This window comes from Acanthaster planci, linkage group LG01, assembly GCF_054643075.1.
Source record: "Acanthaster planci isolate LZ-2023a linkage group LG01, COTS_SCS, whole genome shotgun sequence".
Lineage (NCBI taxonomy): Eukaryota > Metazoa > Echinodermata > Asteroidea > Valvatida > Acanthasteridae > Acanthaster > Acanthaster planci.
The window spans coordinates 4,461,961-4,489,752 of NC_141777.1; the positions used below are offsets into that span (position 1 = coordinate 4,461,961).

General features: G+C 39.7%; 1 protein-coding gene across 3 annotated transcripts in view; it reads right to left on the reverse strand.

Moving 5' to 3' along the window:
* Nucleotides 1-759: 759 nt before the first annotated feature.
* The window catches only part of dtd1 (D-aminoacyl-tRNA deacylase 1), a 30,753-nt gene continuing 3,720 nt past the window's right edge, over nucleotides 760-27,792 (reverse strand). For 2 of the 3 annotated variants that reach the window (XM_087139559.1, XM_087139565.1), the window contains exons 4-8: nucleotides 27,311-27,443; nucleotides 26,630-26,763; nucleotides 26,138-26,298; nucleotides 25,273-25,474; nucleotides 2,062-8,285 (exon numbers count right to left, since the gene is read on the reverse strand). In XM_087139559.1, coding sequence (XP_086995685.1) covers nucleotides 8,136-8,285; nucleotides 25,273-25,474; nucleotides 26,138-26,298; nucleotides 26,630-26,763; nucleotides 27,311-27,443 — 780 coding nt within the window. In that variant the 3' untranslated portion in view covers nucleotides 2,062-8,135. Of the gene's footprint in view, nucleotides 8,286-25,272; nucleotides 25,475-26,137; nucleotides 26,299-26,629; nucleotides 26,764-27,310; nucleotides 27,444-27,792 lie in introns of all 3 variants that reach the window. The other variant, XM_022251315.2, reaches the window with a different exon arrangement.

Here is a 27,792-nt window from a genome sequence, read left to right on the forward strand (position 1 = left end):
TTTGCTAGTGGAAATTTGAAGTTTTTAGTTGTCCACTTTTGACGTGCTACAAAGACTTCTTCGAGTAAATTCCCAATTTTTGCTAGCAGAAAAGTGAGTGTTTGAAATTGCTTTAGGCAAATTCCCAAAACCTGAAAATCTTCTAGCAAAACATGGGGTTGTCCACTTTTGGAGCATGACAGTAATTTTGCCAGTGGGAATTTGAAGTTTTTAGTTGTCCACTTTTGACGCACCATGAGAGTTGCTAAAGTAAAATCCAAATTTCTGCTGGCGGAAAATTGCGTTTTTTGAAAATGCTATACGCAAAGTCCAAAATCCGAAAATCTACTAGCAGAAAATGAGAAAATGGGGCTGTCCACTTTTGACGCTCCATAATTGTAACTATTGTTGCCAAAACTGATTTGGTACAATGGCCAGCAAGCCTAGGTATTACCTTTGTATTCAGCATGGTAAGATGGCCGCCGGTGGCTTCAAAGACCTATGTAGGTTGATTAAGAACATGGAGGACTTCAATGCCACTGCGATTCAATCATTTTGTTTTTACCAGGTCAGGATAGGACCCAAAAGGGTAGAGCAATATTTTAAAATATTGTATGAGTTTTTATTTCATTATTTGGCATGAAAATCCCATAGGCCTACGAGTGCGTGAGCGTTACAATAACCGAAATTGTGCGAGTCTCACACTTTGTGAGTGAGAGTCATGGGCTTTGTCTTTAAACGAACACTCTCAACTGATAAATTCATCACAGTATTTGTAAATCCTGTTTTAAAACATTGCAATGTTTTATTTCAAGGGCGTAAAATAAGAAACTAAATTGGTGCCTGCTGACTCACGCAACAGGGTTTTAATCACCAAAATGACGAATGCCAATTTTTTTGACCCAATCTTACCTCATTCAAACTATCCACTGCTCTCAATCATAAAACCTTCACTAAAGTGACCTTATTTTTATCTGTAGGAAGCGTCCTTCCATTGAGGAAAATCCATTAATCTCTAGTATCGAAGACAAAACCCTACGGTAGCAAACCAATGTTACAGAGGAAACTCTCCTTTTTTCCAGTCTGTATTATTTGATACCAGTCTGTGTTCTATACTTAGAGCACTACGTGAATTTTAGGGTGATGAAATACTTCCAAGTTGGGGGGTCTCTTGACTGTCTGCTTACTGATCAATAACTTAACGAGTAGCCTCTTTGCTGACGTTTTATCCCTGTCAGGTAGCCTGACCTAGCTTCATTTACTTTCAAGCATTTTGTCTCTTCATTGATTGAGTTGTTGACTATTTTCACGTCTCCACTATCATCCTTATTTCATATAGCAGTCAGACACTGCATGATAATTAAAACACTACTCATTTTAAAGGCAGATATGACAACTTAATTCTAGCATGACAATTCATTCATGTATAATGCACAATCCAGACAAAATGTTACCATAAAAACGAACAACACACGTATCTGCGAGGCATAGGGATAACGTTAGGAAAGACAAACAAGAACAGCCAAGGAAACTTACTTGAAAACTGCAGGCAGCGAAGTAGACACTGCTAATTTAAGTAAGCACAGATCACAAACCTGATGACACTGAAATTAATAGTTCTCAGCTCCTGGGTTGTAAAATCTAATCAAAATTTTGCCAATTCTGGGAATTCTCAGCTTCCATACTAAATGTAGATATTACAGCTGTTGCAAGGATATCCTCTTAAGTGAAATAAATAAATCAACACCTGAATACCTGTTCTGGAAGCACTGATGTCCAACACTTCCCATTTCAGCCCTCCAAGAGCATGTTGAATAATAAAAAGGCGAAACATAAATACAACAGAGACACTACGGCTATTTGCACATGAGAAACACAGATGTAGTCATTTACAAGGAATAATACGCATGACTCCAATTCCATTCACCACAAGCATCCTTAAGTACTTGCAATTGTTAGAGATGTACAGAATTGACTTGGACATCATGTGGACAACTTCTCCAGCTGGGATATGACTTCGTCTAGAAGGGGCGTGTCCCTCCGTCCTGGGTCGCCTTGCTCCGATAAGCTGCTACTCTCTCCCTGCAATTAAGACGTTGGTTGGAGGAGTAAACGAAGGAGGATGAATGAAAAAAAAAAACCAAAACTGCAGCCAAAGAAATAATCAGCTGAGTGATGCAGTAACTGGACAAGCATTTCAGCCGTCTAATTAATACTATTATGGTCTCTAGCTTGGACTATAATCTACAGGGGAAATGCTCACATCAAATTGACGGCAGCAGCAAGTTGTTAAAATCTATAACAAAAAGGGTTGCTAGCCCTGCTAAGATATCTGCCAATCTGTTACATTTTAAGGAGTCTCGCTCTGGATATGCACGAATGCAATTGAATGTATCAAGCAATTCTGCAATGAGGAATAAACCACCATGCCTCTTACAGGTAGCCACTATCAAGGTATTTACCTCCATAACTTTAGATCAATGTGCCATTCCAGTAAACCTTGGTGTAGAGACAGATGGCAGGTTTAAAACATGCATAAATTTTGTATGTTGTTAAACCCTCCAGGCTCAACCATGTGTGAATTGGATGCTGGTAGAAACTTGTGCTATGTGACTGCTGGGATCTTGCCTGGTAGTCTGTTAGCTTGCTTTCTCATAAGCCAACACGGACAAGTATAGGCAGTAGTTAATGCTCACTGTCACACAAACTGGAATAGCATGCTTAAGGCAGCCAATGAAATCCCTTGAACTAAAGATGGAATGCCCAACCTCAGAGTCAGGCCATGAGTCTTGCGTAGGTAACTGTTTCAAAACTTGTCTCGGCCTATTGTATCCAATCAATTGGTGACTCTGCTTTGTACACACCAGGATTCTACAGGGGATGCTGATCATATCTTGGAAACCTCCTAGACTTATCCTCAAGGAGCTAAGATGTCTAAGAAAAGTAGTTTAGATGTGCCACTGCAAGCATCCAGAGACTCTGGATGTTGTAGACAAGGTCTTTAATTATCAGATGAGCTGGGGTTGTCCGTGCTGACCCTACTTCCATTCTGTGTGCATCAGCTTAGCTTAGTTGATATCTCTCTGGTAAGGACTATGGCACATATTAAAGAGAATAAATCTTGGATAGTCTGGGAATTCTACAACAGTTGTCAACCAAGTCCAAGCCCAGGCTGAAATCACAGTTTCGTTGCAAAACCACAGACATATGAATCAAGCAACAATGAAATTACAGTGCGCCTGTAGAGGCTTGTCAAAATTTGGGAAATCTAGGGTAGATTTGCGATCAAACCTACGAGCTATGAGTGCGTCAACCTTAGCTACATCAGACTGCTATTTAGACCTCAATAAGTGCCAAGAAAGGTCGAGAAGGTTAAAGTGTATTCCTATGCATTGCTTCGCAAGTCAGTCAAAGGACATCTGCTTGTTTATGCAACTGATGAAGTTCTAAAGTAAACCAATTTTCAAAACCAAAGGTTTATGCTTAACCCAGAAGAGGCCTTTCTTAGTTCAAAAAACCATGAACCAAAAATGAATGTAAAAGGTAGTTTATGTTTGACTCCGTATTTAGTGGAGATGTGTCAAATTTGGCTGAAATGTAAAACTGGGCACTTACCAATACCAGTGCTGGGTCTGAAACATGAATATGCATGGTGCTCTGTAACATGAATATGCATTGTGCTCTGTGCAACAGGTTGTACATGTATTTCTTCAATTCATTCAAACTGTTTGAAATTCTTCTGGAGTTGAGTGTGCAAAATAATAGACTCCCTTGAATATTAAACACCTGACCATGCTCTTCCGGACTTGTGAGGGTGCTGTTGCTGTGATTTAATCAGGGAAGTCACTGTTCAGATGGCATGTTTTCGTGTTTTGATTTGAAAAAATGGTTCCTCGCTGACTTGTTCCAATAAATCTACACAGCAGTAACTTGCCTTCTATCAAAAAAACACAAGTTTAGTATAGGAAAACAAAAGTTTTGGCAGTTCTTGTGCACAAATCAGTGCAACACTTAAGTTCAGCGCCTCAAATGACATCACAGCTTTCAAGAATCTAAAAGATTTGCATTTGCATAGAACCAAAAAGCCTCCAAACTACAGATTGAAATGGCGAATAAAAAAATTGAAAATAAGGCTTACTGAAACACGGGGTGCAATGTCAAGGACTGAAGTAAAATATGTGTATTACAGTATCCTTTTAAGCAGACTGTTACGGTGTGAGTTGGGCTTTTCAAAAATGCCTCAATGCTCTTCTGTCCGGGATCCATATTAGTAGGCGCCATGACCCAATCTCAGTAGGAGAGAATGCCACAATGAGAAAGAATCATAATCAGCCCTACAGGCAGACACCTCATGAATGCAGTAATGAAAGAAAAGTCACATGCTGAGTGCCCAATGCTTTGTTTCGAAGAACTCATCAGCCAAACCAGCCAACTGTGTTCAATTATCCAAAGCTAAGATGGGAGATCTGGAGGGAATTAATTTCCTGTTTTTTTCCAAGAGCAAAAAAAAAAAAAATGTTTCTATTCCTGGCATGCCAACAGGCCGACAGTGTGCTGCTCATAAACCATCTGAGCATCAATTCAATGTGTGAGTAATACATAATTCATCTCTCCATTAAATGCTGCAAATTATGAGAATGTTGGAGGGTTAAAGGGATTTGGAACCTCAATGATCAAATGAATTTTTAAATTCTGAAGGCACTTTCTTCTCTCCTTCCCTCATATTCTTAAAATCCCTCACCAAAGTATTTTGTAGCACAAAATTTGATGTGACAAACAATGGTTTTGAAGAACCTTCCAATTTTTGTTTATAAACGAACCTTTAATAGTTTGTGTTAATACTCAAATGGCCTTGATGACTAAAAACTACAATTATTTTTTTAAAAATGCAGGTAGAAAGGCATACTGCCATTTTGGTACTGCGACTGACATGACTAATCACATGGTTTGATACATGTATGAGTATGTGGTGGGCAAGACCTATGGCGAGACAAATAAGATATTCATGATGTGATGTCTTTGGAAAAGCCAATTGCAATAGATCTCTTGCAGCTGGTACTCAGTGATGGTTCCTTTAACATGGCAAGTAACCAATGAAAATCTGTGACATGCAATCCCTCTGTCAAATACTAGCCAACTTTAGTGTGAGTTTGAACTACATGTACATGTACATGGACATGACTCTTGTTTATTTTTCATGTGATGTAATTGAATTCTTACCCTCAGTAGAAGTCGGTTGACATCAACAAATTGTATTTTTTGGAGTAGTTCGAGAAGGATTAAATGAAAACTCATGCTTGGTGTCATACCACGTTTTATCTTGGTTGCCAGAGTTACACAGTCACTGGCATAGGTGAAGTGAAATAACCTTTATTTCTAACCGTTAAAGCTAAGCATATTTACAAATAAGACTGTTTGGCTGTTAATTCTAGATCAAAAATGCTAGTAATCTGTCCAGTCCTCAAACATTTCAGTTGCATCCGGTCAACTGAAAATCACATGGAAATTGTCATGAAGGGGCTTTGTCAACGGTGATGATTTCTTTTCTCTAGATTCTCAAGAGCAGCAGAGCTGTGTTCAGCCGATGAACCAAATTCTCAGAGGACAATCATACCGGTACATTCACAGACAACAATGTGAGTTCAACACGCATGCCATTTGCAGAAAAACTGAGCGTGAACTATTATTGTCCTGGCTTATTTGTGACCAAATTGCTGAGATAATCAGCAGTATTGATAATCTGACAGGTCAGACTGCAGACTGGTACTCACTTTATCACCTTTCTCTTACATCACTGTGTAACCCAAATGGACAATCCATTAATCAAGGTTTTAGTGAGTCCACTGTGTGCTTAGAAGCCCTTGCAAGCATTGTACATGTACATAGCATTCTGTGCAGTTCCTGAATCCATGTAGGTGCATTTTCTCACATTCAATTGGATAATCTTGGAATGTATTTTTTGGAAAGAAAAACAAGACTAACGTGCAACTGAATATTCCTTTCCTTTAGAAATAAGAAAACAAAACATAAAAACTGCTGCAAACTGCTTGGTTGAAGAGACTTGAAATAAAAAAAGCTGAAAAACTTGAGGAATTAATAAATCTTTGAGCTTTACCCATTTTTCTAAAATTCAAACTGAAACAGTGCTAAGGAAATGGTATACAGTAGCTATGGGTGTTGTCAGGGCCAACTAATTGAAAAAAAAACACCAATATGCTTGAAAATAACTTGAAATTGGCCCCCATTGATGGTTTTTGTCAGTTTTCAGCTGATGCATGCTTTATCCTCCCTTGCCCCTGAAAAATAATCCTGGTGACACCTTTGACAGTAACTCTCATTTTGGACCGCCCCAAACATATTAATATTTTGACTTTTGTGCCTCAATTTGTTAATCTAAACCACAAATACTAGTAAGACAAAAAGAGGGTGATTCCCCCTTTAACGCTTCAATTGCCTCTTGACTCCTACAACTCCTTGCCATTTAAAATCTGATTAAGTTAGGAAAACATTGTGGGGTATTCACATCGGCGGGCATTGCTCGGAGCGGAGGAATGTGTTATTGAGTGGGATGGCAAAGAGTGACTGCCGAGGGTGATCTGATACACACAATGATTGGACATCACTGTGCGAGCGAACGAGCGAGCGGGGTAGGCAGATCCCAGAGCAGAGGCCGTTCTGTAAGCGGGCATGTCAGGCACTAAACTCAAATCAATGTTTCCATTGATTGGAAGGGATGGCTACCGGCTATCGTTGATGCAAAGACGATGGATGAAAATCAAGTTAGTTTCGGATATGAGGTCACTAGGTCTCGATTTGAAAGATAAAAAGTGCACTGCTGAATAAGTACTCAAGACGTCTTCTTAAAACCGATGTCTCAACAATGAGCAAAGCCCAGAACAGACATATTCTAATGGCAAACCAAAGGAAAAAGAAGACATTGACTTCTATGAGGCAGCTCCCTGAAGTATGCTTAAGGTCATATTCCTCTGTGCTTCAGGCATAAACATTAACTAAAAATGGATTCTCGGGAATCTGATGAATGAAAAATTCAACAACAGTTTTCGCATTAATACTCACACGGCCGAGCATGGAAAACAATGCGTGTCTTCTTATCCCAATCAACGATGTCTACGTACATTAGTGAGGAAGACTGCAGAGCATGGGGGAAATTAACATAAATTGTAAAGTAATCTAATTACTGTCCAGCTGGGGGGGGCACGAGCGACCGGGCCCAGTGTTCATTGATTTTTAGTTCCGATTTTGATTCTCAACATTTGTACAGCAGTTTCCTAAATTTGTAGATCACATTTTAAATCAGAGAAGATGTTTTCAGCCTATACAGTATCTATTTTCATTGTTCATTTATATTGAAAGATATTAAACATAAAGAATCAAAGCTGTAAATATGACCTGGGTCACTAGTATGTGCCTTTTCTGCTGGTACAAGAAACTTCATCATTTATTCAAATTAAGATAAATCTCAATCTGCACTTCAATTTCCAATTTCATTGCTGAGATGGTTTCTACAACCATTACTGCTTATATTTGATAAATTAGTTACCTTAATGTACGCACAGCAAGGGTGCAGCAGGAGTTTTAATGCGATAAAAGAACCCTCTTAATCAGTTTCAATTAAATTTCAATTTCATCAAAGCACTGGTCTACTTCTACAAGATTTCAATTTGTAAGGTCATTTCCACTCTCTGCACTCTCTGGATATATATGCATTTTCACTTAAAAATTCTGACAAAGTAGAGAAATTCACAAAAACTCTGGACAAACATCTATTTACATGTGTTGGTAGTTAGCTTGTTTTTCTGTTTTGATTCAAACTTGTTACCAAGGTTTTAAGTCAGCAAGTAAACTAATCAAACTTAGCCTAAGATAGCCAAGAAGAGCACAAATGGTGTCTACCATTGTATTTGGGACAGAACGAGACCAAACAAAAGTTTCGTGAAAGTTCACAACATCATCCCACTCCTGCTGTTTGGTACATGTAAGTTGTTATCTTCTCTTCATAATTCAATATCCCTCCTCTAAGCGAGCCGCAACTCAAAATAGAAGAGGACACTTCCATAACCCTTTCAAAAAACCTGAAGGAAAGGCACCGCTAATTGACCAGTTCACGGAACGTTCTAAAAATAAGCTCTTCCCACTTAAAAATGGATACTACATGTACAAGAATGTGGATGTATCTCCAAACTTGTCAGGAGATGGTAAAATAAGTTCCATGCGATTGCGGGATAAGTTAGAATTCCTGTGTTGATGCGGAGTGGAATTTTGAAGTGTTTGTTCTCAGCACTGATCTGTAATAAAAACAGAAACACAAGGCCTTGGGTGGTGTGATTTCGAAGCGAGTAAAATCTCGCTCTGCTGTAATCTCGTCGGCATGGCTGACCACAAGGTGTGGGGCTTAATGAAGGATGCAGGCAACCAAAATAGAGTGCCTATGAATCGCAATGCCATTTAAATGCTAATGAATCTCTTCATATTTCTAGTACTTTGAAGGGTGTATTAAAGGTTACAATCAGTTGTGGCACAATGACAAATATGAAAATTGCATCTGTAAAATGCAAGTAAAGGCACATGTAACTGCCGAAAATATCAATAAAATCCTGTGTCAAAGAAATATTGCATAAATTTCTCAGAAATTGCAACGGCCTACAATAAAATGACCCAAACATCGTTGTACATCATAGGAAATCCTTGCTCCTATCTACTTTTTAAAATTCCTGATTCTTTCCTTTCTCCATTCAGAATTTCAAATGTAGCACTGATCTGGGAAGTGAACAACGAAATCTGGACCAAATTGCTCCAAACAGAAAATTAAAATCGTTTCTAAAGACGTGGGAGGGAGGTTTACATGTAAACGGAAAAACTCTCCAAAAGAAGAAAAAAAAACTTTACAAAAAATTAAAAATTAATTAAAAATGCAAGATCGGGCCATACAAACTTAATTAAAAGGATCGGGAAAACTTGACCAAACTAGCAAACTTTATGTTCATGTCTGCCAAAGACGTAGCTGCTTCAAAGGATTAAGGTGAAGAGTAACATGGTGATTACACTGACCTCCATTTACTGTTGACAGGGGCATTTGTCAAACAAATTTAAGTCATGATTTTACATCTGTTTACACGATATTTACATGTTGATGGCGTTGTTGCTTCCATCACTTATTGTGTAGTCATACTCCAGTGTTTTCAGGTGTGAACAGAGTGGATTTTATCTGTCAGCCCTGTACAAACTCCAAGAACACCTGAAGATTTTGTCAATGGGCTTAATTGCTACCAGTGCGTGTATAGACCGCAAAAACAGAAAGGGACCCTTTTGATGCCTGGGTAATTAAGATGAGCCAGTGATGGCTTTGACACTGAGAGGGACGTTTCCCCAGTTTCCAAACTGTGAGACGATTTTTTCACTAGCTGAATACATCTGCCTTATGTAGTCTCTCATATGAACTCAAATTCCAAGTGAAGTCAGAAAGACAAAAATATGACGGGAGCAAGTTTGGTACGGAATATAATTAACACTCAAACAACCCTATTTGAACCACACTACTCACAAAGAGTTAAGGACCACTTTTCATTTTACGTATACTTTTTATATGAGATATTTTACTGCTCAAAATGTGCATTTGATGTTTTGCAACATTTAAAACAATTTTTTTTCCAATGAGAACACCATCTTGACAAACAAACAATGAAAGAATCAGACCCTACTCATTGCTTGGAAAAAATTACACGTTAAGAAAAAAAGGGTCCTTCACTTTTTTGAGTAGTATATATTGTAAAATCTCACATTTTGACATTGGCTGCAACAATCATGGTCCATGACATTTTGTACAATTATTTTCATGAGAATGGTTCCCTCTGTGCTAATAAATGAAATCGGATATTGATAACCAGTGGTTCGATCATGCCCCAGGGCCTGGTTTCAAATGGTCGACGAGATAGTCCAAACCATCAAAAGCATTCAGATGACTTTGGTTGAACTAAAGTTCATTACAGTCAAAGCTCAAACTTGCTCCAGGATGATATCGAGGATGACACTTGAACAGCTCATGACTTGACTTAAGGCTGGATGAGAGGTGATAACTTGTAACGATACAAGATACCTTGATGACTAGTGATGACTTGTGATGACTTGAGAAAACTTGTGATGACCGTTGATGACTTGTAACGATACAAGATACCTTGATGACTAGTGATGACTTGTGATGACTTGAGAAAACTTGTGATGACCGTTGATGACTTGTAACGATACAAGATACCTTGATGACTAGTGATGACTTGTGATGACTTGAGAAAACTTGTGATGACCGTTGATGACTTGTAACGATTCAAGATACTTTGATGGCTAGAGATTATTTAAGATAACTTATGATGACTAGGATGACTAAAGATAACTTGTGATGACTAGTGATCGCTTATGATAATTTTGATGACTTGTGACAGCTAGTGGTGACTTGGGATGATGAGATTACAAACTGATTACGACTCTGAATTCAAGTGTCGTGCTCTTCAAAACCAGTTTAGTATGTTCTTTTCTGGCCTTGCCATGTTTAGAAGAGAATTTGTCTGGTCAACACCAAATTGTGATGCCACCAGTCTGTGGGTCAACAACACTAGCCACACACAAATTATTAACTCAAGAAAAGGACTCAGGAGACTCCAACTAGTTCAAGGGTTCAAAGACCAAATCATTACTCATCATTTAAAATAAACAATGGTAGAGATGGATCAGAGACTCAAGCCCTTGAGAAATGAATGACCTAAGATGCACTTCAACTTGCAGCTCAGGTACGGACATTCGGGCGTAAGCCCTTTCTGTCACCCTCCACCTGAAGACTCTCCAACAGAAGGGTGTAATATGGAGGTGTACACATATACCCTATCAGGTTTCCAAATCTGGACACTTAAGTTCAGTGCCTGTTTTCCACTGGGATCCAACACACAATGACGAATAAAGAAGGGAGAAATAAATCCCCTATGAAAGTCAACACATGAGGAGTTGGTCACTAACGCATGATTAGATTCTGCGCACGCAGAGGCGGAATCAGAAGATTAAATTTTCAGGTGTTATGCATGACCAATGACCACTGCCCGGCACGACTAAGATCAATTATTAATCATCAGCGCTGATGACAGATTTCCATCATGTTCTTCTCAGGAAAAGGGACCGTTTCAGTCGGCTAAGACGCGGTCAGCAGCACACTTGTCTGAAGTCTCGTTAACCCTTGGTGCTGCATACAGATTCAAGCGTATTGACTCCACATCCTGCAAATAGCTTCAGGCAATGTGAGAAGACAGACCGTAGGGAGACATGTAATACGCAAAAAGTCGGTAACCGCAAAGGAATTCAAAGTACCAGTCAGAGAACTTGTCAGAAAGAGCTCTGCATAATGTTATCTGTCCCCATAGCAGGCAATGAATGACTCCGACATAAGACGCTCAGATTCTGTTGATGACACATGTATATGCATTTCCTCTCTTGTATCAACCTGCATTTCATGTTTATTAGTGCAGCTTTGCAAGTGCATCCGACTGTGTGGGATTGACGAGCATGAACCACAACTGTTGATTACTGATGGGCCCTGTGCAAGATAACGGGCCAGTGACCAGGAGCAATCTTGTTGATGGGGAAAGGAAATATGGTCATTTGGCATACTGATGAGAACAGGAAAGCAGATGTAGACACCATAAAACCCGATCCTGTTAGCAGGAGAGCCTGAAGAGCCACATCCTCAGCATGTTTGTACACTGCTGAGCATGGAAAGTTTGCTAAGCATGGAAAACATATGCTCAGCTTAAATGAAAGTGCCACACAAAATGATGGAGACTTTTTCTCTCACTTTTGCTTGAACATAAGTCACGTACCAGAGTTTCTGATTTTCCTAATCCTTGTCAAGCCCACAATTCAGACAAAATCTTTATGATAGAGGGACACTTCTGATGAAGAAGCTGTGTGGAGTTAGGGTCCTAACTTACATACCGGTACATGTATGATAGAACAGGTTACATTGTGAAAATCTTGGCGAACATGTTACATACCAACGGAATAGATGTACAAAAATACAGGAACATCTTGACAATAGTTAACATAATAAAAATGTACGTGCACAAGATGTTTCCTTACTCAGCTCTGGTAAAAAGGCCACACAGTGGGGCTGTTTGTTTCACACAGATATCGATGATCAGGACCACAATCAGTGATCCATCATCGGCTCAGTGATACCAGAACCGACCTAATGGATGGAGCCAACCAGCAGCGTTGGGACCACTGATTGAGATGCAGACCCATGTGAAACAAACAGGCCTCCCACATCAGCCTACAGGGAAGGGCCCAACCCCCGCAGGCCTGTTTCAACCAGTCATAACAATTATGTAAGAACTATCTTTGCCGAATGATTTCAATGTAACACTGTCGGAAATTTCTATGTGCTACACATGAAGAATATGTACAATACAAGTATCTGTTCAGTCTATTATATTTCACGGCAACATGAACGGACAAATGAATGGAAAGTCAACCTCCAGTCCAGGGCCTGCTGTGCTTGCATTAATCAAAGATGACACCTTTGACCCAGGTCTATTTATTGGTTGAGCCATTCTTGACATTGATGTCATATTTTCTGCCCTGGTAGTGGGCTCCCTGGTAATCCTGCTCACAAAACCCTATGAACCCATGTCATGGGAGGCTCTGATTGCTTCCAAGTTGGATTAACATTTGCCCTTTGAACTGGCACACTTCACCACACAACGTGTTAACTATTTAAACACCGTGGTCCACAACCTCTGTGATCCTGAAGTCTATTATTTGTGCAACCATTGTTTGTATACAATCCCCCGACAGTCCACATTTCAAAGAAGAACTTTCTTCCCGTATTAAACCTTTTTCCTTCCATCAGTAATCTTTCACAATTTGAGCAAAATTTGAAGAGTTATTATTTTCTACCCCTGATTATTCAAAATTTTATCCGGTGGATTCAAAATAAAGGCCTGAAATCAATGCAACAAGGGTGAATCTTTAATTTGGTGCTGGATTTTTGACTCAGAAAACTTATTTTCTATTAAAAATGAATTGATGAAATAAGTGCAAAATTTTGCAATTTCGATTTTTTTCGTTGTTAGAAATGGTCCACAATGTAGGGATGTGAACTTTTGTTCCGCACGCAAGGTGATTAATTTTTCAAGTGTCACATGCATAATTTAGCGACTGTGCTGACGCGTTCTTCTTAGGCTTTTTACTCCCTCTGGTGTCATATTCCTTTTTGAAACGAAGTTGGAACATAATGGTTACATCTTGAGTTCTTAATAGTGTCACTGATAGAATTATTATTCTATTCTGTCCTTAGGTCATTGTTGTTCAAAGAATAAACCTAATGCCAATTATTGTCATTAATTGTCATGAATTATGGGGGGTTGTAGTAAACTTGGAAGAGCGAGCACATGGTTTGTCCCTTTTTCATTCTGAATGCGTCTTGTCAGAGAAGGGCTGGCGAAACGCTGAAGGTTTTACTTAATTTCTGCCATTCGGGGGGTAAGTTAAGTTTAAATCAAGTCATAAGCTGTTACTTTAAGAGACTTTTAACATGTTGGTTTGTGTGATAACGGTGCATTTAATGTGTAATTATGGTTCTTGACGCGCCACTTTTGTGTGACGTCGTCAAAGCCTTTGCAAGGTTGTGTGAGCGTGCCTTGTACATTTGCTGTGTGGCGACATTGTACATGCAAATCTTCATCACGCTTAAACGGTTGACGCAACGTCTCAAAGATTTGTACCTGACTTGTAAGGGTACTTTTGTTTACATTTATTTTTAGCCTACTCCTGCTTTGGCTGCAGTACCTGTGTATAACCCAAGGCCCGGCATAGCCAGATTTATTTTGCATCAGGGTAAGATTGGGGTTCCTTTAATGTTGTACTCATGACTGGTTATTCATTTATTAAGGTTAGCTAATTTCATAAGGGATTTGGAGGACTGCATACAGAACAACAAATGTCATTATAATTTTATATAGTAGCATATTGTGTTTCATATTTATTTAAGTACATGAATCTATGTACAACCCAGGTTTATTTTGAATCAAATACAGTGTATATTTCATTGACAAGGCTTTTTTTCAGAGTACTGGGTAATTCCTCATTATTGGTCGTTTTTGGAGGGATTACGGTCCTTTTGTGGTGTAATCCATCTGAAAGGGAGAATTTGGAAATAAATTGGAAATTTTGAATCAATAACTACTTGTTTGTGTTCACACCTTCCTTCTCTTGAGAGTGGAACCAACAAGCCACTGCCTCGTCACAATAAAATCTACTTTTTACACTGTTCTGAGATTTACCGTTATTTAAAAATCTTACTAATGGAGGAAAATTGTGTGTTGTTCGTGGTGTCTTGTTTAAATCTTCCCAAAATTTATTTATGCTTCTACACTTTGGTATTTTATAAGGTCAGTTGTTGAAAAATTCCGTGCTATATCGCCATTTCCTTGCACAATACACAGTTGTCTGCTTGAAAATGAAGTGAACGTTGTCTCTATGGGGAATGAACACACATGCATGTTGGGCAATATGAAAAAAAACTCAATCGCTAATAAAACTCAGAAAATAAATCAAACTTCGGGCGACGCTGTTCCAATCAAGCAAGGAACAGCCACAGCCTTTTTCAAAGAGGATTTTTTTTAAATGGGCTTGTCAGACCTTATCAAGTCAGCCGACCAACTCTAGCCTAAAAGGAACTTACAGCAGGCGGCCGAGTGACCTTGACTGGTTGCTGAGATTAATGGAAGAGAAGTGAACTGACTGATGCAAAGAAAAATATGGGCAGTGCAAAATATGGCGGTGATTGGGAGAGGTGTATGAAGAGAACATGGCCAAATCAGGGTCAGATTTATTTACAGGTAAATCCCTGCTCGATTTCTCTCATAAATAAACACACACAAAAATGTACGTCATTTCTATGGCAAATATAAAGTGTGAAAACAAAACATACAAAAATGTAATTTGAATGTTTGTTTTTAATGTAAAAAATGTTTTTAATACGTAACTGTGGTCTTTTCAGGACTGATCCATGATAAAGGACAACAGCAAATAATGTCAAAGAGTACCCATTCCAGCAATTCCTTCAGCCGCAATGTTGGCTAGGAGGATTTTGGTAATTCCTGTAAACCAAATCAGCTTGGAGTAAAAGGAACGTCGGCAAGAACAAGATTCAATGATCACCACTATGCTGACCCACGTCAAACTGTTCACCCTCAAATCACATCACATGATCGGAATCAATACGAACCAACTCTAACACGTCAATTCGTGTCCATCGATATCGTCTATGCCCCAGGCTATATACATGTATGATTAAATCAAGTCAGTTCGTCTGCCCATCCAGGCTTCAATTGATTGGATTTCAACATGGTTGTTTTGAAGTGGTACTTGGAGTGGTCATTAACGACTCCTGTATCCGTGTCTCAAGCAGCCTCCACCTTTTGGTAGCAGGAGTTTGGAGGATATTGCCGGAAAGGCAGTCTGCTCATCTTGCATTTCTCTGTTGCCAGACAGAACTTATCACTTCATTTTTCATCTCCATCTTCATTTGCCCTTTGTGAACCTTTTGGAATACATGTACATTGTAACACAAGTAACATACATGTGGTCAAAAAAACAGTGAGAACTTACTTCCTGAACATAATACATCTAAGTGTTGATACATATTGGCAACATGACTGCCTCTGAAAGCACTCAACGCTGTCACTTTGCCATGGTTACATTGCACTTTTCAGGAAATATAGCCCCAACCATGGGAGCCAAAAATGGTAATACTGAACTAGGTGAATTTATGACATGATAAATGGAAGGGAAAAGGATTTAGGCCAGGCCAACTGCATTGCCAGTTCCTCGAATTTTTACACCAAACACAAAGAAACGATATCAGTCATGATGTATTCCTGTCAAGATGAAAATGAAATAAAAGTATGAGTGCAAGAACAAATGGTGAAGTTAAGACGGTGCCTAAAGACATCATGAATTTTACATTAATTTCATGGGAACAGTGCCAGGAATGAATAGCATACGTGTAGAGTAAGGTTATGTAGACACATGCCCACCTATACGTACAGTATCTAATGAGTTACATATACGTTGTACAGAAAATGGTTAAATACAGTACATGTACATGTATGAAATCAGCTTGTGACCACTTGGACTGTTACAGCTCACCATCAAAATGGACATGGTTCACTACTAAACCAAACCTCCTACCCGGGTGATTGGTAAACTCAAAAGAAATATTATCCATCAATTTTTTTTATTACATGAATGCTTCTGTGATAATCTGTGAGAAAAACTTTCCACTTGTACAAAAAAAAAAAACGGACAAGTATATGTGCTATCCTTTCATCATATCCAAGGTAAAATTGCAATTGGACCAGGGCCGTTTTCCAATATTCAACTTCGTCTCCGTCTCAGGCTTCATGTAGGAAACTAATCCCCGATCGTGGGCCTGAAGCATTTAACTTAAATTGAAATACTGTAATGTTTGGCTCTTTTGCATCTTACTTGATGTTTTGTGGCACTATCAGACTTACTATTGCGCTTACAACTTCAAAGTCAGGAAGTAAAAAAAACAGTTGAAGCCTGTGACAGAGCCCAAGTCGAGTATTGGAAAACGGACCAGGGTACAGATAACTGCATGTGCTGTTTGTGTTTTTAACTAAGTGCATTCAAGGCAGCGATTCTAATGCATGAAGGCAACAGCCCAACAATCTATCATAGTGGCTTGGTGATGTTTTGGTAGAGAAGAGACTTCCCACTTAGAGAGATAGCTTGTCTGTCCTCTCATGGTGAAATCTAGATGACCTCGATCAGACTAGGAAGAGCCACACACTTCTGCCAAGAAGGAAATATTCACGTCCCACCGCAGTCTGAATTTCATCATTTGACACGATCAGCTCGTAAGCAAGGAGTGTGAGTTGATTGCAGCTGAAAAGATGTATGAAGTCTCCGCGCAATTCACTTCCTCTGTCATGCTTGGATGATAAGAATGCTGGCTCTGGCATACACAGTACTGTAATTTTCCAAGAGGCTTTTCAAATTATACATTGGCGGAAATTGTTAACTATTACCAAAACGGTCTTTGTATCCTGCACACGCTCTACTGTAACAAACAAATTGAAGTACATGTACACCAGTACCTCCACAGGCTACTTTTATCTGGCCTGTGGCTTGATAGAAGTTGATGCATTATGGGAACAATTACATTAACAGAATTCATTTTGCAATTTGTTGAGGAAAACACTTCAGTGAAGGAAAAAGCATCTTCTCTAGAGCTGAGGTGAACTTGTTTGATGTCTGTCTTCACGAAGTGCTTAATTCGGAACACTTTTAAGTCAAAAATAAAAACGCTTTAAATATTAACTGCCATTTTTTTCCACAATTGCTATTTTCATGAGCAATTACACTTTTCCCCCAATGTCATCAGGGCATTTAGGGAATTTGTTATTTAAATAACTGGAAATTTGACTATACATGTATCTGACCATCAAAAGGAAGGCAAAATACTATTCAAATACAGAGTTGTTTGAATTGGCTCATTCCCCCCTTCCCTCAGAAAAAAAAACCTGTCGCCTCTCAGCCACCCCTAGTCCCTATTGAAAATTTGGAAGAAACAAAGAAAATAATAGAATTATAAAAGAAAAACAGATACTTGGCAACTCTTCACAGATTTTGTGTACATTTAGCCTATCAGCCCTGTGGGATGTTGTGTTGTGAAGAAACAGCGCCCTCTCTTGTTTGCAACGAAGTGACAGCAGTGTGCCACACTTTCAACATCCGTCTTCAAGGTGCTCCACAAAAACTGCATCACCAGAAATCACATCAATTCCACAATGTTATGGTCTAACCCTGGGAAGCAGTGCACGGTAAAAGATAACCTAAGGTTGATACTGCATAGCTTTATAATGAAAAGACAGCATAGCGAAGATTCAGTTTTTCAGTAGTTAGAACACTCCCGACCAACGAGGCTCTTTTCAACTGACGAAGGGGTGCTTCTGCTCAAGGCAGATAGTATATACATGTACCAGAGTTTCAAAGTTCATCCAAGGAATGGTTGAGTGGAAATTACACAAGAAAGGAAGACTGGCAGCAAGCTGGCTTGAGGACATCAAGATGATTACTGGCCTGACCATCACAGAGGCCACTAGAGCAGCTGTTGACCACATTCAATGGCATTCTCTCGTCCAAACTATTTTTGCATATAATACGTGCATGCAATATAGCAAGAGAGAGTTTTACAGAGAAAGGATGGTACTCGTCCAGCAGCAGAGGCTATTATTTCGGATGAAAATTTTATTTTTTTTAAAATAAAGCATAATAATGATAATAATTACAACATTTGTAATACGCGTTTCATTACGTTTCAAAGCGCCATTATTATCCCTGCACATTGGGCTCACACATCCGTGAACATTCCTGAAACCATCTCAGCTCCCTGGGGAGTATACTAGCCCGGTGCTGCCATGTCAGCGCAAATGGCTAAACATAACCGTGTCTACCCTCACAGGTAATCATTTACTCCTGGGTGGAGAGAGGCACATAGGGGTAAAGTGACTTGCCCAAGATCACAACATGCTGCCACCAGCTGGATTCGAACCCCTGACCCTATGATCAGAAGTTACAAACCTTAACCACTAGGCCACATGCCTCCCGACATGACATAGAAGCCAACGTTTTATACGTGTACAACCAAACACCCCAGATACTGATTCCAAAAACGCTGCAGAGCACATCAATGAATGAAGTCATATTTGCTACCATGACAGGCAGTGCACAGCAATCAAGTTTAAATTCAACACATACATGTACAAGTAGGAAACCAGACTTTGTGGGTGCAAAACAAACTACCTAAAGCAGTCAAAGTGCTTGATGTTTGAACCGTAACCCCTGTGCCCGTTGACTGCAGACAGCAAGATCATGTTTACACATCCCCTCTGGTCTGGTGCAAGGGGATAGGCGGGAGAATTTGCCTACACGTACAACAGTGAACCAAATGCAATCAACACATCTACAGAATAAGCTGCCCTCGAGGTTGGCAGAGTTCTTCTGCGGTTATGATAAACATTAATCAGTACAGTGGCACTGGTTTCAGCAATCTACCATGTCATTCCGGTAACCCTATACAAAGTTCGTCAGAACTTTGTAACATTACTAACAAAGTTCAGATCAGAACGCAGACTGATTATCTTTCACACGAAAACTGCACCACAGCTGAGAATGTATAATGAATTTGGAGTTAGCTTCCGTTACTACCAAGTAAACTGGGACTTGCTGCAATAACTCAAGCAGATGGGGCAACCGCTGCGACGTTGATTACATCCATGTGCATTTCTCAGTTGTGTCACGGACCTCTCTCATTGGTTGTTTTTTCCTTTGTCATCATCATTTGCACGGGATATTGCCCTGAGAAGAATGTGCTTCCCACAAATCACATACATCAGTAACATCTGTAGTCATCATGTCGACATCACAGACGGCCTGGTGTGCTTCTTGCTGTTTTTTACGAGAAATGCCTACAGTTCAGTATGTTGCACCAAATGTCTTCGCATTTGGCTCTTGGCATTCTAAAGAGCACACATTGCCTCCTTAGTAGCTGTTACAAGTTTTTCGTCGGGTTCTCCGCTGCCAATTTCTTTTTAAAGGCCAAGTAATAAATTCATAGTTGAACTTTTGATACATTGTGATAGACTCATAGTCGGGACAAGTGTAAACATACATGTGAATTTATGACGTCGCAACAAATATATGTACTGCAATTTACAACATGTTGACCATATTTTCATCTCCGGGTAAATATCCTGCGATGTTGGGTCTGCCTAACATCCAAATTCCTGTGAAGTATGGACCAACCTTTACAATGCATCATTGTTTCACATCTTAGAAACATTCATTTACCTGTGGATCCTGTTGTCTGGCCTTCCTAACTTGAGCACATCTGTTATCGTGCCGGGTGAAAGTGAACATCACTTTGCCAAGCATGTAAAAATTAACGTGCATGTGAAAACCGGTTAATACATGACTGATACTATTTCAATTTTCAATGCACATGTGCCAGGTTTAGACATTTAAGAAGCAATATCAGGTGAAAAAACATGTCTACAGCAGCAGTACGGTTCAAACCAGTTTATCATGCCAGACCACAGCCAGGATTTCATTATCCTCTAAAAAGGAGACAGTCATTATAATCCAAACACACCGGGAGAAAACCAAAAAATAAGCCCCACTGAGCCCACGAAAAAGAAAAGGAAAAGTACCCTCAAATTTTGTTTCGGCACTTTCTCCGAAAATGAAACACTTTGCTAGTTCAGCACTGGAAAAATGCCTGCTGTGCATGCTATTGCAATGAACCGGATCCCAAGAAAAGCCTGCATCCAAGGAATATAACATTGCAATCTTGGAAACAGACTATTTATGGTTTGCTGGAATTGTCAGCTGAATATTTTTGGCGCTGGAGTCTCCCTGTTTAGTCTTAGTACTAAGATGTATGCATTGTGATAAGCTATTAATAGAAAATTCTAAAGATTACAGTCCAAAAAACAGACATAACAGAAAGCCAACATGAGTCCATTCCCCCCCACACACAAGTGTGTATTTGCCTGCAACTGGGGACCCCATATTGTTCCTCTTTTGTTTGTACTTTAACCTTTTTAGAAGACCACCCATATGTTTTGTACTCAGTTGTCAATCGGGGACCCTCTGTCAATCAGGGACCTTATTGTCCTCTATTGCTCAGGGCTCCCAGTTGAATGCAGAAACAAACTCACACACCCACGCACACATCATTAGGTTTAAAGAGTGGCTGACAAGAATTTTCACAGTTTCAGCTCAGTAGAGTTTGAATTTTGTATGCAGTTGGCCTATAACTTGATTGCATTTTTTGAAATTGTTCCTTGTTAGGCAAGATAACGCACTCTCTTAATTGAGTCAATGCCATTTCAATACGCTGCTTTCATCAGGTCTTTGTTAAATGTTAACAAATTTTTCATAGAACTGTGGCTACAGATCAAGGATTTGATTGGTATCCTTTTATCCTTGACTTTATTGACTGATGGAGCAGTTCTGTGTATTACTATCAAAACGCTGACATTTTTCGTGCAGCTGCTGATGAATGAATTCATGAAGTAAGGTTAAGCATAACATTTGAACGCAGGCTTGCTGAAAACGGAACTTCTGATGAGTATTGGTAACCATGCAGATGTTTTCCAACAACTGCTGTGTTGCTCGGTGATTTGCAATCCAATCTCCCATGATCACATCCTATTCCTGACCTCAATTCTAAATGACCCTCATAAATTTGGCTGGCACCAAGTTACTCCTGCATTCAAGGGACTTATCAAGAGTGGAATGATGATGTGATAGTGGCATACCAGGAAGGAAACCAGTTGACTACCATTCAAATCCACATCTGCTTACTATTGCTTGGTGCTTTCAATACACAAACATGCACTTTTTCAACTCATTGGTCAACCTGGTGATTTATCTCACCAGAGAATTTCTTTAAATTTTTTCTCCTGCATGAGGATGTTTTGGCTCGAGATATTTCTCAAATCCTCCAAGATCAATGAGTGATCCATTCTTTTTGTCCATATACAGCTACTGGCTTACATTGGGTAATCTGAATCAAATGCTGAAAGCACCAGAAAATGTAAAAGTTGAGAAGAATTCCATTTAGCAGAACCACAGGGGCACCCAAGACCAATTTCATGGGCACACATTTTCAAGTCATTTCACTGTGTGCATAAAATACAGCATTTTGTTTGTAATTAATCTCATATTTGCTCTGAGAATGTTTTTCACCTATAAACATGTAGGTTTACTTTTGGGTAAAAAAAAACGATTCTCCATATCCATTTAGAAATTGCAATACGTTGTACAAAAAACCCTGCAAAGTACAACAGGATTAATATGGCTCATGAAACCGATGAAGCCGATCAAATACATATTAAAATTCTCCCAATACAGGCACATTCTATCACACACTCTTATCTCATACCTCCTTTCATCTGACAATTACAGTACACATGTTCCCCAACGGCCATTAAACCCTGCCAGTTGTCCATTACTGTCACCAGCCTAGCTCTAACAGTCCAATCAAATGACAGCATTAGATTAGATTACTCTCTATATCTGGCAGCGGGTTATTCAGGTTTGTGCCTCTTGTCAAGTTGGGTACCCTGAGCTGTGCAACATCCTGGAGGTTTCTGGGAAATGAATTTATTTTGACAAATGAAACTTTCACTATCTGTGTTTTAGGGAGCATTCAGGAAAACAACATCTGTCCACCTCTGACTTTTTGGTATAAGGTTTTCTGATTGTCTTTTGTTTTACCTTTAGCAGAACAAAAATTGATTTCATCTGAAGGAAATGGGTAATTCCATAAATTTGGGACCCAACTTGTGACATTTTTGCTGTCCTCCTCACGCATGAAACCAATCTCTTTGTTCGCACCTTATACTGCAACAACTCAATGAAATATTTCCTCCAGTTAACAGTATATTAGGCAGCACACAAGCTTGTCATTTTTACCACTTTCCTTTTTCTAGTGTCTTTCTGTTGTAGTGTCAACCGATCTTCAAAATTTGTTTCATGTGTTAGGAGAACACCAAAAACGTCACATATTGGGTCCCATATTTATGGAATCCCCTAAATACAACCACAGACTGCCATCCTGAAATTCTTGTCCGTTGCCATTGTTTGGTTTGTTTGTTGATAGGGTGTTTGTTGGCTTGTTTGTTGGGTTATTTTTTTTTTCTCTTAGACCAATTTTTGATTACCAACACCTCCAACACTTGGCTTTACCACGATTCTGCAGAGATTATACATACAAACCCTGAGACAGTATCATGAATATATCATGATCCTTTTACACTGAGAATGCGCTTACAGAGCCTGGCATTGAAGGTCAAAGTTCAGGGGAGGCTCCCGGTTAAATGTCCATAGGGAGGGAGAAAAGGTAGAGTTGACCAGTTTCTTTGTTAGTGCAATCTGTAAGATCTGTTCGGTTTCTTTTTTTTTCATTTCTATGTTTATTAATAGTTCTGTGCCGGAAGAAAGCTTTGTGTGCAGTTACAATAAATCAATTCAAAATTGACTCAGATACAACCCTGCCCTTGGCAAAGTCCCACCAGCTGCCATCCCCTTCCTGTGCCCACACCTGCCAAGGAAATGCACACACTCTGATCTCTACAATTCTCCTGAATAGATAGCTTGTGTACCCATTGTTGCACACAAACAAGTCCTCTGTGACTCCATTTTTCAAAGAGGACTGCCACCTGTTTCGGCCCACCAGTCGTGTGTGTATTTTTCCGCATTTTTCACAAAGTATCGAATAATAAAAATAATTCATGGGTTTAAGGTATTTTGTACAGAAACACTCCTTGTGTAAGTATAACAAAAGCGGCCAACAAGTACAAGCCCGTAATAGTTATGATATGCCAGCCAATAGTAACTTAGATCTGACGTCCCTCGGTCAGTGTTCCCTACGTTTATTCATTCAAGTACGACCGCATTTGATTCGACACTCATGTGATTCCTCACACTCACTCACGCCTGGCCCAGGTAACTGAATCAAGCTGGTTACTTGGGGAGATATCCCACAACACAACAATGTAAATCTTAAGTCACATGACGTGATGGAAAGTTTAAATGTTGTAAGAAATTCAGAAAAAACTGTTGCATGTAGAAATGACAAAGGCAAGAAATCTGCGTGTGGATGTCCATTACTTTTGACAGGTCATTTAATTTGGTAAATTTAATTGCTACATGACCTTTTGACCCAGTTTGGGCAACTTGAGTAACCCGGGATCGCTCATTTACAACCTTCTATCTACACCTGTGACAAAAGCAAGGGTTAGCGTGAGGGAAGTATTTGAATGAACAGTACAAGATCAGTGTACAAACATTCTGGAGGACTGAGATCAACTGAACAACAGAGGGCAGCAAACAGAAAGAAATGCCACGCAAAGTTGCTTCTAGCATTTGCCCATGTGTTTTTCTACTTGCATTTTTAAAAATCCAGTTGGTGTTTCCAATACGTATACATGAACCAACACCTGCGGTGAAATTTATGGAGGGGGCAAAGGGCACCTGGGAATCCATGCATTTTTGTCCAGGGTATAATTAAAGCAAATGAAGTTTGGCTGGTCTACATAATGCTGTTTATGCAAAGGTGCCAAAAGGGGAAAGGAGCACCCAGGGAAGCAGACATCTGACGGAGGAGTGGAACATCTCCATGTCTCCCCAACCACTGATACCAACTGACTCTCGTAAATTCCATTCTGATAGATTCCAACTTGACTGGAAAACAGAAAGACATGAAGAGAAATACAGGAAAGCACTGGTCGCCTACAGCAAATGAGATTCATGGACAATAAGAGAGTGATATTCATGCCACAATGGCATTGGAAATGTGAAGGTCCTTCCACTGCAGGGGAAACCCTCAATTACACTGAGCAGTCAGTGTGAAAGTACTGGGGACATATAAAGGGATTGATTCTTGGAAAGTTAAAGGTCTCCGCTGGATTCCATGAACAGGTGTTGTGCACAGTTCTGCATTCGATAACTTGAAGTCAGTTAGAGTTATAAGCCGTAAAAGGTTAACAGATTCAGTTTAGTAATTGGCATTACAAACCTGGAATCAATAAATAAAAATATTCTGAAATCAGTGTGTACTCTTTTACTATTTCTTCTCTAAACATTAATGATAAAAACCAAATTCTTCTTCATATTCATGTGAATATTGAAATACCTAACACTTAAGTTTCACTACTTGGTGTAAAGAAAAGTGGAGCCTACTCTAACATGAGCATGACGGTTATAAGACGCATTACTGATGATACATCTCTCCACATAAATCACCCTCAAGCTCAAAGGGAAAAAGAGAAAAAAGGATTCGTGGCTCAGATCGGTAGGTGACAAAGCTGACGCCCGTTTGGAAGACAAATGTTCTTCTCCTGACCTTGAATTGGCTAACTCATTACTAAGCTAATTCGTCTGGCGAGGGTGAGACAAGATTTTTTTTTTTCTTCCAAAGCGATCATCTTTCACTGACTGACATTTCTGCACACTTACAGAGATGCTGTATGTTTGGATGCATCAATATTGCTGTGCCAATTATAGATGGACATTCCCCGGGTGATGGTGAACTTAAAGAGAAATCTGGGAATTTCTCTGTTGGATTGCTTAACTAGTTCATTTCAAAGTCCTGTCCTAGAGACAAGAAATTCTTGCAAAGCGGCCTCCAACACTTACCTGACTTTGCTCAATGTGCTTCTTGACCTCCTCCAGCGACATGTACCTCTGACCTGGCATGTGAACTCTAACCTGACTGGGGTCATTGTTTGCGATGGACATGCTATGGCCCGTAGGCAACAAGGCTGTGAAGCTGCATATAAGCTGTGTGTGACCAGTGAAGAGGGTACCGACACGAAGCATCAATTCAGCAGTGCTGAGTCTATAGTAAGAAAAATAAAGGCAGGTTCTGTTTACACACAGACATAAATTCACTGACCATTTTTTTACGGGGATGATTAAAGGCACTTCTACACATTTATGGTGCAGGATTTTTGTACCTGGACCAAGGCTGTGACGGAGAAATGAACAAGAATTCAAGGCAGCTCACTTTTGTTTTGGATCTTGTTTTATTCACATTCCCACTAATTACCCCATTATGAACAGTGCCGTGGCAGAATGTGAAAATTAAATATTCAAACCCCTGAAAGACTCAGTGTATCATTTGCGTCTAATCCATCCCGAGAGGGAAAAAGAGAAAGCACATATTTCCTAGCAACGAAGGCTCCTTTGGTGGGAACCGCACTTCGCTGGTGAACGCTCCCTTACAACATGGCTCTTCTCAAACAATGAGGGGGTGCTTGTGCTCAAGGTGCATACCCCAATAACAAAAGGGCACTAAACATAACATATGGCAAAACCTTAATCTGGTTATACTGTTTTGAAGAATGAGAAATGCTCTAAAATAATGAATTAAAAATTAGAAAACCTAGATTTTTTACTATTGCACTTCTGGAAGACAGAAAAATCAACAGATTATCCCACTAATCTTAAAAAAACACAACCAAAAGAGCTGAAGATTAGAAATTTCAGTTATATCACTTACTGACTGTCCCTGTATTTGGTGAGAGTGTTCTTGAATTCTTGATGGACACCATCTTGACCTGCAAACTCTGTGGTGAGACTCTTGACGTAACGGCAAGCTTTCTCGTTCACCTTATCCTGTTGCTGTCCCTTTACCACGGCAACTGGTGTGGCACTGCCACTCTTGAAAAAAAAGAGGAAAATTACATTTAAATATCATTTTGTTCCAGAGTGGTACGTTACAGAATTCCTGAATGCTGATTTGTGTCAGAAAGCAGCTTAGCTACTAAAACGCTTGAAGTAAATTTTTCGAATGTCCTGAAACTCTACAAGAGGTAGTGTTTTTGTATTTTTTTTCGAAAATCTCCTTCTGTGGAAATTATACTTGAGCATGTGAATGCTAACAACTGTACATATAACAAATTATGCAAATTACATGAGAAAATTATACACTGAGTGTGACCTATACAGTCCCTCCATGGATCTATTTTTGCAAACAAGGCATACTGCATACTTGTCTGGCAGTCCTTGGTATTGGTGTGAGGGGTGCCTTAGCGTTCCTGTTGGTCTCGCAGGGTGACTCCAGCATGATGGTGACAGGACCATCGTTCTGAATATGGACTTGCATATAGGCACCAAACTTGCCATCTGTTGATTGAAACGACAGGTTGCAACACTAAGAATTGATTCAATAGAAGTAGATGTTTACCAAAGCATCGCAACAACTTCTGCCAGCAGCACATGTAACCCACCGGCAAGCCGACTGGTCTACCCACCAGCTAACTGGTCAACCTGTAGGCCAACTATCTAACCTGCAACCCAGTTGGCTAGCTTGCAACCTAATCAGCCCATCTGGGAGCCAACTAGCGGACCTGGCCAACTGACCATCATGCTCACCAACCTTCAAGCCAATTAAGCTGGTCAACGTCGTTAGCTACTAATCCTCCAACCCAACTGGCCAACCATTACACTAAACAGCCTTCTGAAGTATCAATAAGCCAGCTGGTAAACCCTCAAGCAGTCAGCCTGTCATGCCCAACAGCACATCAACCAGCCAGTAAGCCATTCACTCAAACAGTCTGCCAGACGAGTCAACCAACGAATCAGCCTGCCATCCCCATGGATTAATCCACCCAACCATGCCACCTGACAAGCTTTAAGCTAAAAACAAAGTTCAGACAACTACATCATTTACCTTTGATTTGTTCTGGCTTGTAATCTTTGCGTAGAATGTCTAGAAATTCCTGGTAGAACTGCTGCGACTGATCCCCAGCCATAGCCGAGTGGAAATCAGGTTTGTTGCCCTTCAGTATGGAGTACAGTGTGAACTGCAACAAAATGAAGATGAAATGAAGTTATTATAATTCACTGGCCTCATAACCAAACTTTCACTTTCGAGACATCATTCTTTGTTTCAGTAAGACAGTGGGCAACATCCATGCAGGAAGAGATAATGTCTGTTAACAAACATACAGTATCCTTTTGGTGGGTAAAACACTGCTGGTATTCTCAGGTTAAGCGCATTGAGCACACACAACCAATTTCTGACCCCCTAGGCCATTTCTGTTAGGGACCCTCCACAAATCCTCCAATTTGGGGGTCGAAAAAATTGGATTCTCCCTCAATCCTCTGAAATCCTTCAAAATTTCTTGAAAATGATACTAGGAGGTGTGCCTA